Here is a 13,659-nt window from a genome sequence, read left to right on the forward strand (position 1 = left end):
ACTCTGAGAGGTAATATAACTCTGGTAGGCACTCTGTGTTACAGAGGTCTGTGTGTGTGGTCTATTCTCCTACCCTCTCTGTTGACCAGGAACTCTGAGAGGTAATATAACTCTGGTAGGCACTCTGTGTTACAGAGGTCTGTGTGTGTGGTCTATTCTCCTACCCTCTCTGTTGACCAGGAACTCCGGGAGGTAAAAGAACTCTGGTATTAGCTCCTTGGCGTCAGTCATGCTCTCGAACGAGGAGAGACGCCATGTTGTATTCATAGAGTGGAACGTCCGGTCAGGGATATCAAAGCTCTGGTCTGCAACACACAAACACACACACTAATTAAACCTGTGTTCTGATGATACAGGACCGACACAGTGTCTTTATCTTGGTGAATGAGCAGGCTTCCTTTCATTGCCTTGTGAACCACCGCTTCTGAATTCAATTACACTTCTATCAACGAAGATGAGAGGCTTCGGAGGAAGAGCATCAGAAAGACAAGAGCAGAGGAAGAGAGAAACGGGATGAAAGGTTGAGAGGAAGATAAATGGAAGAGGAGAGGGGGAGTCAGAGAGGAGCAGAGAGGAAGATAAATGGAAGAGGAGCAGGGGGAGTCAGAGAGAAGCAGGACGAGGAAGACAAATGGGAAGAGGAGAAGAGGGGGAGTCAGAGAGGAGCAGGACGAGAGGGGAGTCAGGAGCAGGACGAGGAAGATAAATGGAGAGAGGAGAGGGGGAGTCAGAGAGGAGCAGGACGAGAGGAAGATAAATGGAAGAGGAGAGGGGGAGTCAGAGAGGAGCAGGACGAGAGGGGGAGTCAGAGAGGAGCAGGACGAGAGGGGGAGTCAGAGAGAACAGGACGAGAGGTTGAGAGGAAGAGAAATGGAAGAGGAAGGGGAGTCAGAAGGAGCAGGGAAGGGGGAGTCAGAGAAGAGGCGGGAGTCAGAGAGGAGCAGGACGAGAGGTTGAGAGGAAGATAGAATGAGAAGAGGAGCAGGAAGAGGAAGATAAATGGAAGAGGAGAGGGGGAGTCAGAGAGAAGGACGAGAGGAAGATAAATGGGAGAGGAGAAGAGGGGGAGTGATAAATGAGAAAGGGGGAGAGAAAGAGGAAGATAAATGGAAGAGGAGAGTATCAGAGGAAGCAGGGGGAGTCAGAGAGGAGTAGGACGAGAGGAAGATAAATTGATGCATGCCAGCCATTGGATCAGAGAGGAGATCAGAGGAAGATAAATGGAAGAGGAGAAGAGGGGGAGTCAGAGAGGAGCAGGACGAGAGGAAGATAAATAGATCAGGGCGTTGATAAATTCTCGAGAGGAAGATAAATGGAAGAGGAGGAGAGGGGGGAGTCAGAGAGGAGCAGGACGAGAGGAAGATAAATGGAAGAGGAGGAGAGGGGGAGTCAGAGAGGAGCAACGAGAGGAAGATAAATGGGAGAGGAGAGGGGGAGTCCTCATGCAGGTTGAGAGGAAGATAAATGGATCATGCTAATAACAACACAGATGGCAGTGATCAGCCTCAGGATCATGCTAATAACAACACAGATGGCAGTGATCTTTCATATGCTGCTGAATGAAAATAGCTATTCCTAAAAGAAGAGAGCTACATTAGAAGTACACATCTGTGTGGGTGTCTTACCCTGGTAGGCCAGGAACATCTTGGTGAATGGAGGCATGCGAACCAGGAAGTGTAGTACAGTGCCAGAGTTGGAGTAGTGAGATCCGTAATGGTACGGCTGGACAGGAGGCATGGGGTCGTCATCGTGCGCTCCCTTACGATACTCCTCCTCCAGATACTGGAAGAGGTAGAAACTCCAGTTTATGCGACGTGTGTAATGAAAACGTTTGAAAAACTGGCCTCGTATCCAAGAGAAGCAGTAACACAGTAAGGCTGCTTTGAGCGGTTTACCTTATAATTGTCCACATAGCGATCCTCCTTCTCTTTAGACTGGACTGCTATGGGCTTGTTCAGGTTCCTGAAAACAGTCCAAAAAGAGAGAATGAAAAGGTCAAACTTCCTGTTCTCTGTTTTTCTTTGGTCCAATTAGCACGTTGGTTCGTTATAACACTGACCCTGAGCTAACCGTGTTAGTACTACAACTGACCTGTAGATGGAGCTGTCCCCCAGGTCCAGTGTCTCTGAGATGTAGTCCTTCAGTATGAAGGGGAAGACAGGGTACTGCATCAGGTCGTTGAAGCTCCGCCCAGAGTGTTTGTTGAGGTGCGTCAAGTACTCAAAGTTACTGATCTGCCCCGAGCCCCACAGGTGTGTTAACGCCGTGATGTTACCATACTCCAGGAGGTTGGGGAGGTCGGAGGTCAGGATGTTGTGGTACACGTCATCACGGAACTACGGAAATGTAAAATCTAGTTTTATTGCATGTGAAATACTTAAGCCATCACTTTTTAGCTAGCTGCAGCTCAGTATTGTGTTATGTTATGCTAGCTGATACAATCACTTTCCACTAGCATTGCTACATGCTACAAAATGCTAGCCAGGATATTACATACTGAACAAAAACATAAATGCAACATGCAACAATTTAATTAAATTTACCAAGTTACATTTCATAAAGAAATCAGTCAAATTAAATAAATTCATGGATTTATTTATGGATTAGAACATGAAAGGGAATACAGTTGAAGTTTGAAGTTGACATTCACCTTTACCAAATACATTTAAACTCAGTTTTTCACAATTCCTGACATTTAATCCTTGTAATAATTCACTGTTTTAGGTCAGTTAGGATCACCACTTTATTTTAAGAATGTGAAATGTCAGAATAATAGTAGGGAGAGTGATTTATTTCAGCTTTTATTTATTTTATTTCTTTCATCACATTCCCAGTGGATCATAAGATTAAAATCAAATCAAATCAAATCTTATTTGTCACATACACATGGTTAGCAGATGTTAATGCCAGTGTAGAGAAATGCTTGTGCTTCCAGTTCCGACAATGCAGTAATAACCAACAAGTAATCTAGCTAACAATTCCAAAACTACTGTCTTATACACAGTGTAAGGGGATAAAGAATATGTACATAAAGATATATGAATGAGTGATGGTACAGAGCGGCATAGGCAAGATACAGTAGATGGTATCGAGTACAGTATATACATATGAGATGAGTATGTAAACAAAGTGGCATAGTTAAAGTGGCTAGTGATACATGTATTACATAAGGATGCAGTAGATGATATAGAGTACAGTATATACGTATACATATGAGATGAATAATGTAGGGTATGTAAACATTATATTAGGTAGCATTGTTTAAAGTGGCTAGTGATATATTTTACATAATTTCCAATCAATTCCCATTATTAAAGTGGCTGGAGTTGAGTCAGTGTGTTGGCAGCAGCCACTCAATGTTAGTGGTGGCTGTTTTTAACAGCCTGATGGCCTTGAGATAGAAGCTGTTTCTCAGTCCCAGCTTTGATGCACCTGTACTGACCTCGCCTTCTGGATGATAGCGGGGTGAACAGGCAGTGGCTCGGGTGGTTGTTGTCCTTGATGATCTTTATGGCCTTCCTGTAACATCGGGTGGTGTAGGTGTCCTGGAGGGCAGGTAGTTTGCCCCCGGTGATACGTTGTGCAGACCTCACTACCCTCTGGAGAGCCTTACGGTTGTGGGCAGAGCAGTTGCCATACCAGGCGGTGATACAGCCCGCCAGGATGCTCTCGATTGTGCATCTGTAGAAGTTTGTGAGTGTTTTTGGTGACAAGCCAAATTTCTTCAGCCTATTGAGGTTGAAGAGGCGCTGCTGCGCCTTCTTCACAATGCTGTCTGTGTGAGTGGACCAATTTAGTTTGTCTGTGATGTGTACGCCGAGGAACTTAAAACTTACTACCCTCTCCACTACTGTTCCATCAATGTGGATAGGGGGGTGTTCCCTCTGCTGTTTCCTGAAGTCCACAATCATCTCCTTAGTTTTGTTGACGTTGAGTGTGAGGTTATTTCCTGACACCACACTCCGAGGGCCCTCACCTCCTCCCTGTAGGCCGTCTCGTCGTTGTTGGTAATCAAGCCTACCACTGTTGTGTCGTCCGCAAACTTGATGATTGAGTTGGAGGCGTGCGTTGCCGCGCAGTCGTGGGTGAACAGGGAGTACAGGAGAGGGCTCAGAACGCACCCTTGTGGGGCCCCAGTGTTGAGGATCAGCGGGGTGGAGATGTTGTTGCCTACCCTCACCACCTGGGGGCGGCCCGTCAGCAAGTCCAGTACCCAGTTGCACAGGGCGGGGTCGAGACCCAGGGTCTCGAGCTTGATGACGAGCTTGGAGGGTACTATGGTGTTAAATGCCGAGCTGTAGTCGATGAACAGCATTCTCACATAGGTATTCCATTTTGGGTAGCCTTCCACAAGCTGGTGTAACTGAGTCAGGTTTGTAGGCCTCCTTGCTCGCACTCCTTGCTCGCTTTTTTCAGTTCTGCCCACAAATGTTCTATAGGATTGAAGATTGAGGTCAGGGCTTTGTGATGGCCACTCCGATACCTTGACTTTGTTGTCCTTAAGCCATTTTGCCACAACTTTGGAAGTATTGTCCATTTGGAAAACTCATTTGCGACCAAGCTTTAACTTGAGATGCTTTAACTTGATGTCTTGAGATGTTGCTTCAATATATCCACATACTTTTCCTCCCTCATGATGCCATCTATTTTGTGAAGTGCACCAGTCCCTCCTGCAGCAAAGCACCCCCACAACATGATGCTGCCACCCCCGTGCTTCACGGTTGGGATGGTGTTCTTCGGCTTGCAAGCCACCCCCTTTTTCCTCTAAACATAACGATGGTCATTATGGCCAAACAGTTCTATTTTTGTTTCATCAGACCAGAGGACATTTCTCTAAAAGGTATGATCTTTGTCCCCATGTGCAGTTGCAAAACGTAGTCTGTTTTTTTTATGGCGGTTTTGGAGCAGTGGCTTCTTCCTTGCTGTGCGGCCTTTCAGGTTGTCGATATAGGACTCATTTTTTACTGTGGATATATTAGATACTTTAGTACCTTTTTCTCCAGCATCTTCACAAGGTCCTTTGCTGTTGTTCTGGGATTGATTTGCACTTTTCGCACCAAAGTACATTCATCTCTAGGAGACAGAATGCGTCTCCTTCCTGAGCGGTATGACGGCTGCGTGGTCCCATGGTGTTTATACTTGCGTACTATTGTTTGTACAGATGAACGTGGTACCTTCAGGCGTTTGGAAATTGCTACCAAGGATGATCCAGACTTGTGGAGGTCTGCATTTTTTTTCCTGAGGTCTTAGCTGATTTTATTTTATTTTCCCATGATGTCAAGCAAAGAGGCACAGAGTTTGAAGGTAGGCCTTGAAATACATCCACAGGTACACCTCCAATTGACTCAAATTATATTAATTAGCCTATTATAAGCTTCTAAAGCATGACATAATTTTCTGGAATTTTCCAAGCTGTTTAAAGGCACAGTCAACTTAGTTTATGTAAACTTCTGACCCACTGGAATTGTGATACAGTTAATTATAAGTGAAATAATCTGTCTGTCAACAATTGATGGAAAAATGACTTGTGTCCTGCACAAAGTAGATGTCCTAACCGACTTGCTAAAACTATAGTTTGTAAACAAGAAATGTGTGGAGTGGTTGAAAAACAAGTTTTAATGACTCCAACCTAAGTGTATGTAAACTTCTGACTTCAACTGTACATCTGTACAGAAACCATAAAAACAAAAGGGCCTCAGGATCTCGTCACGGTATTTTTATGCATTTAAATCGCCATCGGTAAAATGCAATTGTGTTCATTGTCCGTAGCTATGCCTGCCCATACCATAACCCCACCTCCACCAGGGGGCACTCTGTTCCTGCCTGCCTGCCCATACCATAACCCCACCTCTACCAGGGGGCACTGTTCCTGCCTGCCTGCCTGCCTATACCATAACCCCACCTCCACCAGGGGGCACTCTGTTCCTGCCAGCCCATACCATAACCCCACCGCGGGGCACTCTGTTCACAACATTGACGTCAGCAAACCGCTCGCCCACACGACTTCATACACGCGGTTGTGAGGTCACATTCTCTAAAACGACGGAGGCGGCTTATGGTAGAGAAATGAACATTACATTATCTGATGGACATTCCTGCAGTCAGCATGCCAATTGTATTCTCCCTCAAAATTTGAGACCTCTGTGTTATTGTTTGTGACAAAATTGCACATTTTAGAGCGGCCTTTTATTGTCCCCAGCACAAGGTGCACCTGTGTAATGATCATGCTGTTTAATCAGCTTCTTGATATGCCACACCTGTCAGGCTGATGGATTATCTTGGCAAAGGAGAAATGCTCACTAAACAGGGATGTAAACACATTTGTGCACAACATTTTAGAGAAACAAGCTTTTTGTACATATGGAACATTTCTGGGATCTTTTATTCCAACTCATGAAACATGGGACCAACACTTTACATGTTGCGTTTTTATATTTGTGTTAAGTAGAAATAAAGAACAAATACACATCTACAAAAGATGGGGAGATGCTGCACTATCAACCCTGGTGTGGAAGGCCAGCAGGAGACCCTGTGCTCTTTAGTCTACTCTACCTTGGTGGTGTGGAAGGCCAGCAGGAGACCCTGTGCTCTTTAGTCTACTCTACCTTGGTGGTGTCTACAAAAGACCTTGGTGGTGTGGAAGGCCAGCAGGAGACCCTGTGCACTATCTACCTTGGTGGTGTGGAAGGCCAGCAGGAGACCCTGTGCTCTTTAGTCTACTCTACCTTGGTGGTGTGGAAGGCCAGCAGGAGACCCTGTGCTCTTTAGTCTACTCTACCTTGGTGGTGTGGAAGGCCAGCAGGAGACCCTGTGCTCTTTAGTCCACCCTACCTTGGTGGTGTGGAAGGCTAGCAGGAGACCCTGTGCTCTTTAGTCCACCCTACCTTGGTGGTGTGGAAGGCTAGCAGGAGACCCTGTGCTCTTTAGTCCACCCTACCTTGGTGGTGTGGAAGGCCAGCAGGAGACCCTGTGCTCTTTAGTCACCCTACCTTGGTGGTGTGGAAGGCCAGCAGGAGACCCTGTGCTCTTTAGTCACCCTACCTTGGTGGTGTGGAAGGCCAGCAGGAGACCCTGTGCTCTTTAGTCTACCCTACCTTGGTGGTGTGGAAGGCCAGCAGGAGACCCTGTGCTCTTTAGTCCACCCTACCTTGGTGGTGTGGAAGGCCAGCAGGAGACCCTGTGCTCTTTAGTCCACCCTACCTTGGTGGTGTGTAGCAGGAAGGTCCACCCTACCTTGGTGGTGGGGAAGCAGGAGACCCTGTGCTCTTTAGTCTACCCTACCTTGGTGGTGTGGAAGGGTAGCAGGAGACCCTGTGCTCTTTAGTCTACCCTACCTTGGTGGTGTGGAAGGCTAGCAGGAGACCCTGTGCTCTTTAGTCCACCCTACCTTGGTGGTGTGGAAGGCCAGCAGGAGACCCTGTGCTCTTTAGTCTACCCTACCTTGGTGGTGTGGAAGGTAGCAGGAGACCCTGTGCTCTCTTAGTGTGGAAGGCCAGCAGGAGACCCTGTGCTCTTTAGTCCACCCTACCTTGGTGGTGTGGAAGGGTAGCAGGAGACCCTGTGCTCTTTAGTCTACCCTACCTTGGTGGTGTGGAAGGCTAGCAGGAGACCCTGTGCTCTTTAGTCCACCCTACCTTGGTGGTGTGGAAGGCTAGCAGGAGACCCTGTGCTCTTTAGTCTACCCTACCTTGGTGGTGTGGAAGGCCAGCAGGAGACCCTGTGCTCTTTAGTCCACCCTACCTTGGTGGTGTGGAAGGGTAGCAGGAGACCCTGTGCTCTTTAGTCTACCCTACCTTGGTGGTGTGGAAGGCCAGCAGGAGACCCTGTGCTCTTTAGTCCACCCTACCTTGGTGGTGTGGAAGGGTAGCAGGAGACCCTGTGCTCTTTAGTCCACCCTACCTTGGTGGTGTGGAAGGCTAGCAGGAGACCCTGTGCTCTTTAGTCCACCCTACCTTGGTGGTGTGGAAGGCTAGCAGGAGACCCTGTGCTCTTTAGTCCACCCTACCTTGGTGGTGTGGAAGGCCAGCAGGAGACCCTGTGCTCTTTAGTCTACCCTACCTTGGTGGTGTGGAAGGCTAGCAGGAGACCCTGTGCTCTTTAGTCCACCCTACCTTGGTGGTGTGGAAGGCCAGCAGGAGACCCTGTGCTCTTTAGTCCACCCTACCTTGGTGGTGTGGAAGGAGACCCTGTGCTCTTTAGTCCACCCTACCTTGGTGGTGTGGAAGGCTAGCAGGAGACCCTGTGCTCTTTAGTCCACCCTACCTTGGTGGTGTGGAAGGCTAGCAGGAGACCCTGTGCTCTTTAGTCCACCCTACCTTGGTGGTGTGGAAGGGTAGCAGGAGACCCTGTGCTCTTTAGTCCACCCTACCTTGGTGGTGTGGAAGGGTAGCAGGAGACCCTGTGCTCTTTAGTCTACCCTACCTTGGTGGTGTGGAAGGCTAGCAGGAGACCCTGTGCTCTTTAGTCCACCCTACCTTGGTGGTGTGGAAGGCCAGCAGGAGACCCTGTGCTCTTTAGTCTACCCTACCTTGGTGGTGTGGAAGGCTAGCAGGAGACCCTGTGCTCTTTAGTCCACCCTACCTTGGTGGTGTGGAAGGCCAGCAGGAGACCCTGTGCTCTTTAGTCCACCCTACCTTGGTGGTGTGGAAGGCTAGCAGGAGACCCTGTGCTCTTTAGTCTACCCTACCTTGGTGGTGTGGAAGGGTAGCAGGAGACCCTGTGCTCTTTAGTCCACCCTACCTTGGTGGTGTGGAAGGCCAGCAGGAGACCCTGTGCTCTTTAGTCTACCCTACCTTGGTGGTGTGGAAGGCCAGCAGGAGACCCTGTGCTCTTTAGTCTACCCTACCTTGGTGGTGTGGAAGGCCAGCAGGAGACCCTGTGCTCTTTAGTCTACCCTACCTTGGTGGTGTGGAAGGCCAGCAGGAGACCCTGGGCTCTTTAGTCTACCCTACCTTGGTGGTGTGGAAGGCCAGCAGGAGACCCTGTGCTCTTTAGTCTACCCTACCTTGGTGGTGTGGAAGGCCAGCAGGAGACCCTGTGCTCTTTAGTCCACCCTACCTTGGTGGTGTGGAAGGCCAGCAGGAGACCCTGGGCTCTTTAGTCTACCCTACCTTGGTGGTGTGGAAGGCCAGCAGGAGACCCTGGGCTCTTTAGTCCACCCTACCTTGGTGGTGTGGAAGGCCAGCAGGAGACCCTGGGCTCTTTAGTCCACCCTACCTTGGTGGTGTGGAAGGCCAGCAGGAGACCCTGGGCTCTTTAGTCTACCCTACCTTGGTGGTGTGGAAGGGTAGCAGGAGACCCTGTGCTCTTTAGTCCACCCTACCTTGGTGGTGTGGAAGGCCAGCAGGAGACCCTGCTCTTTGCTCTTTAGTCTTTAGTCCACCCTACCTTGGTGGTGTGGAAGGCCAGCAGGAGACCCTGGGCTCTTTAGTCCACCCTACCTTGGTGGTGTGGAAGGCCAGCAGGAGACCCTGGGCTCTTTAGTCCACCCTACCTTGGTGGTGTGGAAGGCCAGCAGGAGACCCTGTGCTCTTTAGTCCACCCTACCTTGGTGGTGTGGAAGGCTAGCAGGAGACCCTGTGCTCTTTAGTCTACCCTACCTTGGTGGTGTGGAAGGCCAGCAGGAGACCCTGGGCTCTTTAGTCCACCCTACCTTGGTGGTGTGGAAGGCCAGCAGGAGACCCTGGGCTCTTTAGTCCACCCTACCTTGGTGGTGTGGAAGGCCAGCAGGAGACCCTGGGCTCTTTAGTCCACCCTACCTTGGTGGTGTGGAAGGCCAGCAGGAGACCCTGGGCTCTTTAGTCCACCCTACCTTGGTGGTGTGGAAGGCTAGCAGGACACCCTGTGCTCTTTAGTCCACCCTACCTTGGTGGTGTGGAAGGCTAGCAGGAGACCCTGTGCTCTTTAGTCTACCCTACCTTGGTGGTGTGGAAGGCCAGCAGGAGACCCTGTGCTCTTTAGTCCACCCTACCTTGGTGGTGTGGAAGGCCAGCAGGAGACCCTGTGCTCTTTAGTCCACCCTACCTTGGTGGTGTGGAAGGCCAGCAGGAGACCCTGTGCTCTTTAGTCCACCCTACCTTGGTGGTGTGGAAGGGTAGCAGGAGACCCTGTGCTCTTTAGTCCACCCTACCTTGGTGGTGTGGAAGGCCAGCAGGAGACCCTGTGCTCTTTAGTCTTTAGTCTACCCTACCTTGGTGGTGTGGAAGGCCAGCAGGAGACCCTGTGCTCTTTAGTCTACCCTACCTTGGTGGTGTGGAAGGCCAGCAGGAGACCCTGTGCTCTTTAGTCTACCCTACCTTGGTGGTGTCTAGCAGGAGACCCTGTGCTCTTTAGTCTACCCTACCTTGGTGGTGTGGAAGGCCAGCAGGAGACCCTGTGCTCTTTAGTCCACCCTACCTTGGTGGTGTGGAAGGCTAGCAGGAGACCCTGTGCTCTTTAGTCCACCCTACCTTGGTGGTGTGGAAGGCCAGCAGTACACCCTGTGCTCTTTAGTCCACCCTACCTTGGTGGTGTGGAAGGCTAGCAGGACACCCTGTGCTCTTTAGTCCACCCTACCTTGGTGGTGTGGAAGGCTTTAGCAGGAGGACCCTGTGCTCTTTAGTCCACCCTACCTTGGTGGTGTGGAAGGCTAGCAGGAGACCCTGTGCTCTTTAGTCCACCCTACCTTGGTGGTGTGGAAGGGTAGCAGGAGACCCTGTGCTCTTTAGTCCACCCTACCTTGGTGGTGTGGAAGGCTAGCAGGAGACCCTGTGCTCTTTAGTCCACCCTACCTTGGTGGTGTGGAAGGCTAGCAGGAGACCCTGTGCTCTTTAGTCCACCCTACCTTGGTGGTGTGGAAGGCCAGCAGGAGACCCTGTGCTCTTTAGTCCACCCTACCTTGGTGGTGTGGAAGGCTAGCAGGAGACCCTGTGCTCTTTAGTCTACCCTACCTTGGTGGTGTGGAAGGCCAGCAGGAGACCCTGTGTGCTCTTTAGTCTACCCTACCTTGGTGGTGTGGAAGGCCAGCAGGAGACCCTGTGCTCTTTAGTCCACCCTACCTTGGTGGTGTGGAAGGCTAGCAGGAGACCCTGTGCTCTTTAGTCCACCCTACCTTGGTGGTGTGGAAGGCCAGCAGGAGAGCCTGTGCTCTTTAGTCCACCCTACCTTGGTGGTGTGGAAGGAGACCCTGTGCTCTTTAGTCCACCCTACCTAGCAGGAGACCCTGTGCTCTTTAGTCCACCCTACCTTGGTGGTGTGGAAGGGTAGCAGGAGACCCTGTGCTCTTTAGTCCACCCTACCTTGGTGGTGTGGAAGGCCAGCAGGAGAGCCTGTGCTCTTTAGTCCACCCTACCTTGGTGGTGTGGAAGGCTAGCAGGAGACCCTGTGCTCTTTAGTCCACCCTACCTTGGTGGTGTGGAAGGCTAGCAGGAGACCCTGTGCTCTTTAGTCCACCCTACCTTGGTGGTGTGGAAGGCTAGCAGGAGACCCTGTGCTCTTTAGTCCACCCTACCTTGGTGGTGTGGAAGGTAGCAGGAGACCCTGTGCTCTTTAGTCCACCCTACCTTGGTGGTGTGGAAGGCTAGCAGGAGACCCTGTGCTCTTTAGTCCACCCTACCTTGGTGGTGTGGAAGGCTAGCAGGAGACCCTGTGCTCTTTAGTCACCCTACCTTGGTGGTGTGGAAGGCCAGCAGGAGACCCTGTGCTCTTTAGTCCACCCTACCTTGGTGGTGTGGAAGGAAGGCAGCAGGAGACCCTGTGCTCTTTAGTCCACCCTACCTTGGTGGTGTGGAAGGCTAGCAGGAGACCCCTCTTTAGTCCACCCTACCTTGGTGGTGTGGAAGGAGTAGCAGGAGACCCTGTGCTCTTTAGTCCACCCTACCTTGGTGGTGTGGAAGGCCAGCAGGAGACCCTGTGCTCTTTAGTCCACCCTACCTTGGTGGTGTGGAAGGCCAGCAGGAGACCCTGTGCTCTTTAGTCCTACCCTACCTTGGTGGTGTGGAAGGCCAGCAGGAGACCCTGTGCTCTTTAGTCCACCCTACCTTGGTGGTGTGGAAGGCTAGCAGGAGACCCTGTGCTCTTTAGTCCACCCTACCTTGGTGGTGTGGAAGGCTAGCAGGAGACCCTGTGCTCTTTAGTCCACCCTACCTTGGTGGTGTGGAAGGCCAGCAGGAGACCCTGTGCTCTTTAGTCCACCCTACCTTGGTGGTGTGGAAGGCCAGCAGGAGACCCTGTGCTCTTTAGTCCACCCTACCTTGGTGGTGTGGAAGGCTAGCAGGAGACCCTGGGCTCTGTAGTCCACCCTACCTTGGTGGTGTGGAACCCTGTGGTCCACCCTACCCAGCAGGAGACCCTGTGCTCTTTAGTCCACCCTACCTTGGTGGTGTGGAACCCTGTGCTCTTTAGTCCACCCTACCTTGGTGGTGTGGAAGGCAGGAGACCCTGTGCTCTTTAGTCCACCCTACCTTGGTGGTGTGGAAGGCTAGCAGGAGACCCTGTGCTCTTTAGTCCACCCTACCTTGGTGGTGTGGAAGGGTAGCAGGAGACCCTGTGCTCTTTAGTCCACCCTACCTTGGTGGTGTGGAAGGCCAGCAGGAGACCCTGTGCTCTTTAGTCCACCCTACCTTGGTGGTGTGGAAGGCTAGCAGGAGACCCTGTGCTACCTTTAGTCTTTAGTCACCCTACCTTGGTGGTGTGGAAGGCCAGCAGGAGACCCTGTGCTCTTTAGTCCACCCTACCTTGGTGGTGTGGAAGGGTAGCAGGAGACCCTGTGCTCTTTAGTCCACCCTACCTTGGTGGTGTGGAAGGCTAGCAGGAGACCCTGTGCTCTTTAGTCCACCCTACCTTGGTGGTGTGGAAGGCCAGCAGGAGACCCTGTGCTCTTTAGTCCACCCTACCTTGGTGGTGTGGAAGGCCAGCAGGAGACCCTGTGCTCTTTAGCTCTTTAGTCCACCCTACCTTGGTGGTGTGGAAGGCTAGCAGGAGACCCTGTGCTCTTTAGTCTACCCTACCTTGGTGGTGTGGAAGGGTAGCAGGAGACCCTGTGCTCTTTAGTCCACCCTACCTTGGTGGTGTGGAAGCCTGGCTCTTTAGCACCTTGGTGGTGTGGAGGAGACCCTGTGCTCTTTAGTCCACCCTACCTTGGTGGTGTGGAAGGCAAGCAGGAGACCCTGTGCTCTTTAGTCCACCCTACCTTGGTGGTGTGGAAGGCTAGCAGGAAGGGCTCTTTAAGGAGACCCTGTGCTCTTTAGTCCACCCTACCTTGGTGGTGGGGAAGGGTAGCAGGAGAGCCTGTGCTCTTTAGTCCACCCTACCTTGGTGGTGTGGAAGGCTAGCAGGAGACCCTGTGCTCTTTAGTCCACCCTACCTTGGTGGTGGGGAAGGGTAGCAGGAGAGCCTGTGCTCTTTAGTCCACCCTACCTTGGTGGTGTGGAAGGCTGCTCTTTAGCTTGGTGGTGTGGAAGGAGACCCTGTGCTCTTTAGTCCACCCTACCTTGGTGGTGGGGAAGGTAGCAGGAGAGCCTGTGCTCTTTAGTCCACCCTACCTTGGTGGTGTGGAAGGAGACCCTGTGCTCTTTAGTCCACCCTACCTTGGTGGTGTGGAAGGAGACCCTGTGCTCTTTAGTCCACCCTACCTTGGTGGTGTGGAAGGCTAGCAGGAGACCCTGTGCTCTTTAGTCCACC

At 51.3% G+C, this 13,659-nt stretch overlaps 1 protein-coding gene across 1 annotated transcript in view; it reads right to left on the reverse strand.

The window, feature by feature from the left end:
- The window catches only part of LOC135533019 (lysosomal-trafficking regulator-like), a gene marked incomplete at its 5' end in the record, with an annotated part of 31,275 nt that extends 20,149 nt beyond the window's left edge, over positions 1-11,126 (reverse strand). Inside the window, 5 exons of the mRNA XM_064960419.1 lie at positions 165-305; positions 1,626-1,782; positions 1,896-1,962; positions 2,092-2,336; positions 11,090-11,126. Coding sequence (XP_064816491.1) covers positions 165-305; positions 1,626-1,782; positions 1,896-1,962; positions 2,092-2,336; positions 11,090-11,126 — 647 coding nt within the window. The remainder of the gene's footprint in view (positions 1-164; positions 306-1,625; positions 1,783-1,895; positions 1,963-2,091; positions 2,337-11,089) is intronic.
- Positions 11,127-13,659: the final 2,533 nt, after the last annotated feature.

This window comes from Oncorhynchus masou, unplaced genomic scaffold (assembly GCF_036934945.1).
Source record: "Oncorhynchus masou masou isolate Uvic2021 unplaced genomic scaffold, UVic_Omas_1.1 unplaced_scaffold_2158, whole genome shotgun sequence".
In the NCBI taxonomy this organism is placed as follows: domain Eukaryota; kingdom Metazoa; phylum Chordata; class Actinopteri; order Salmoniformes; family Salmonidae; genus Oncorhynchus; species Oncorhynchus masou.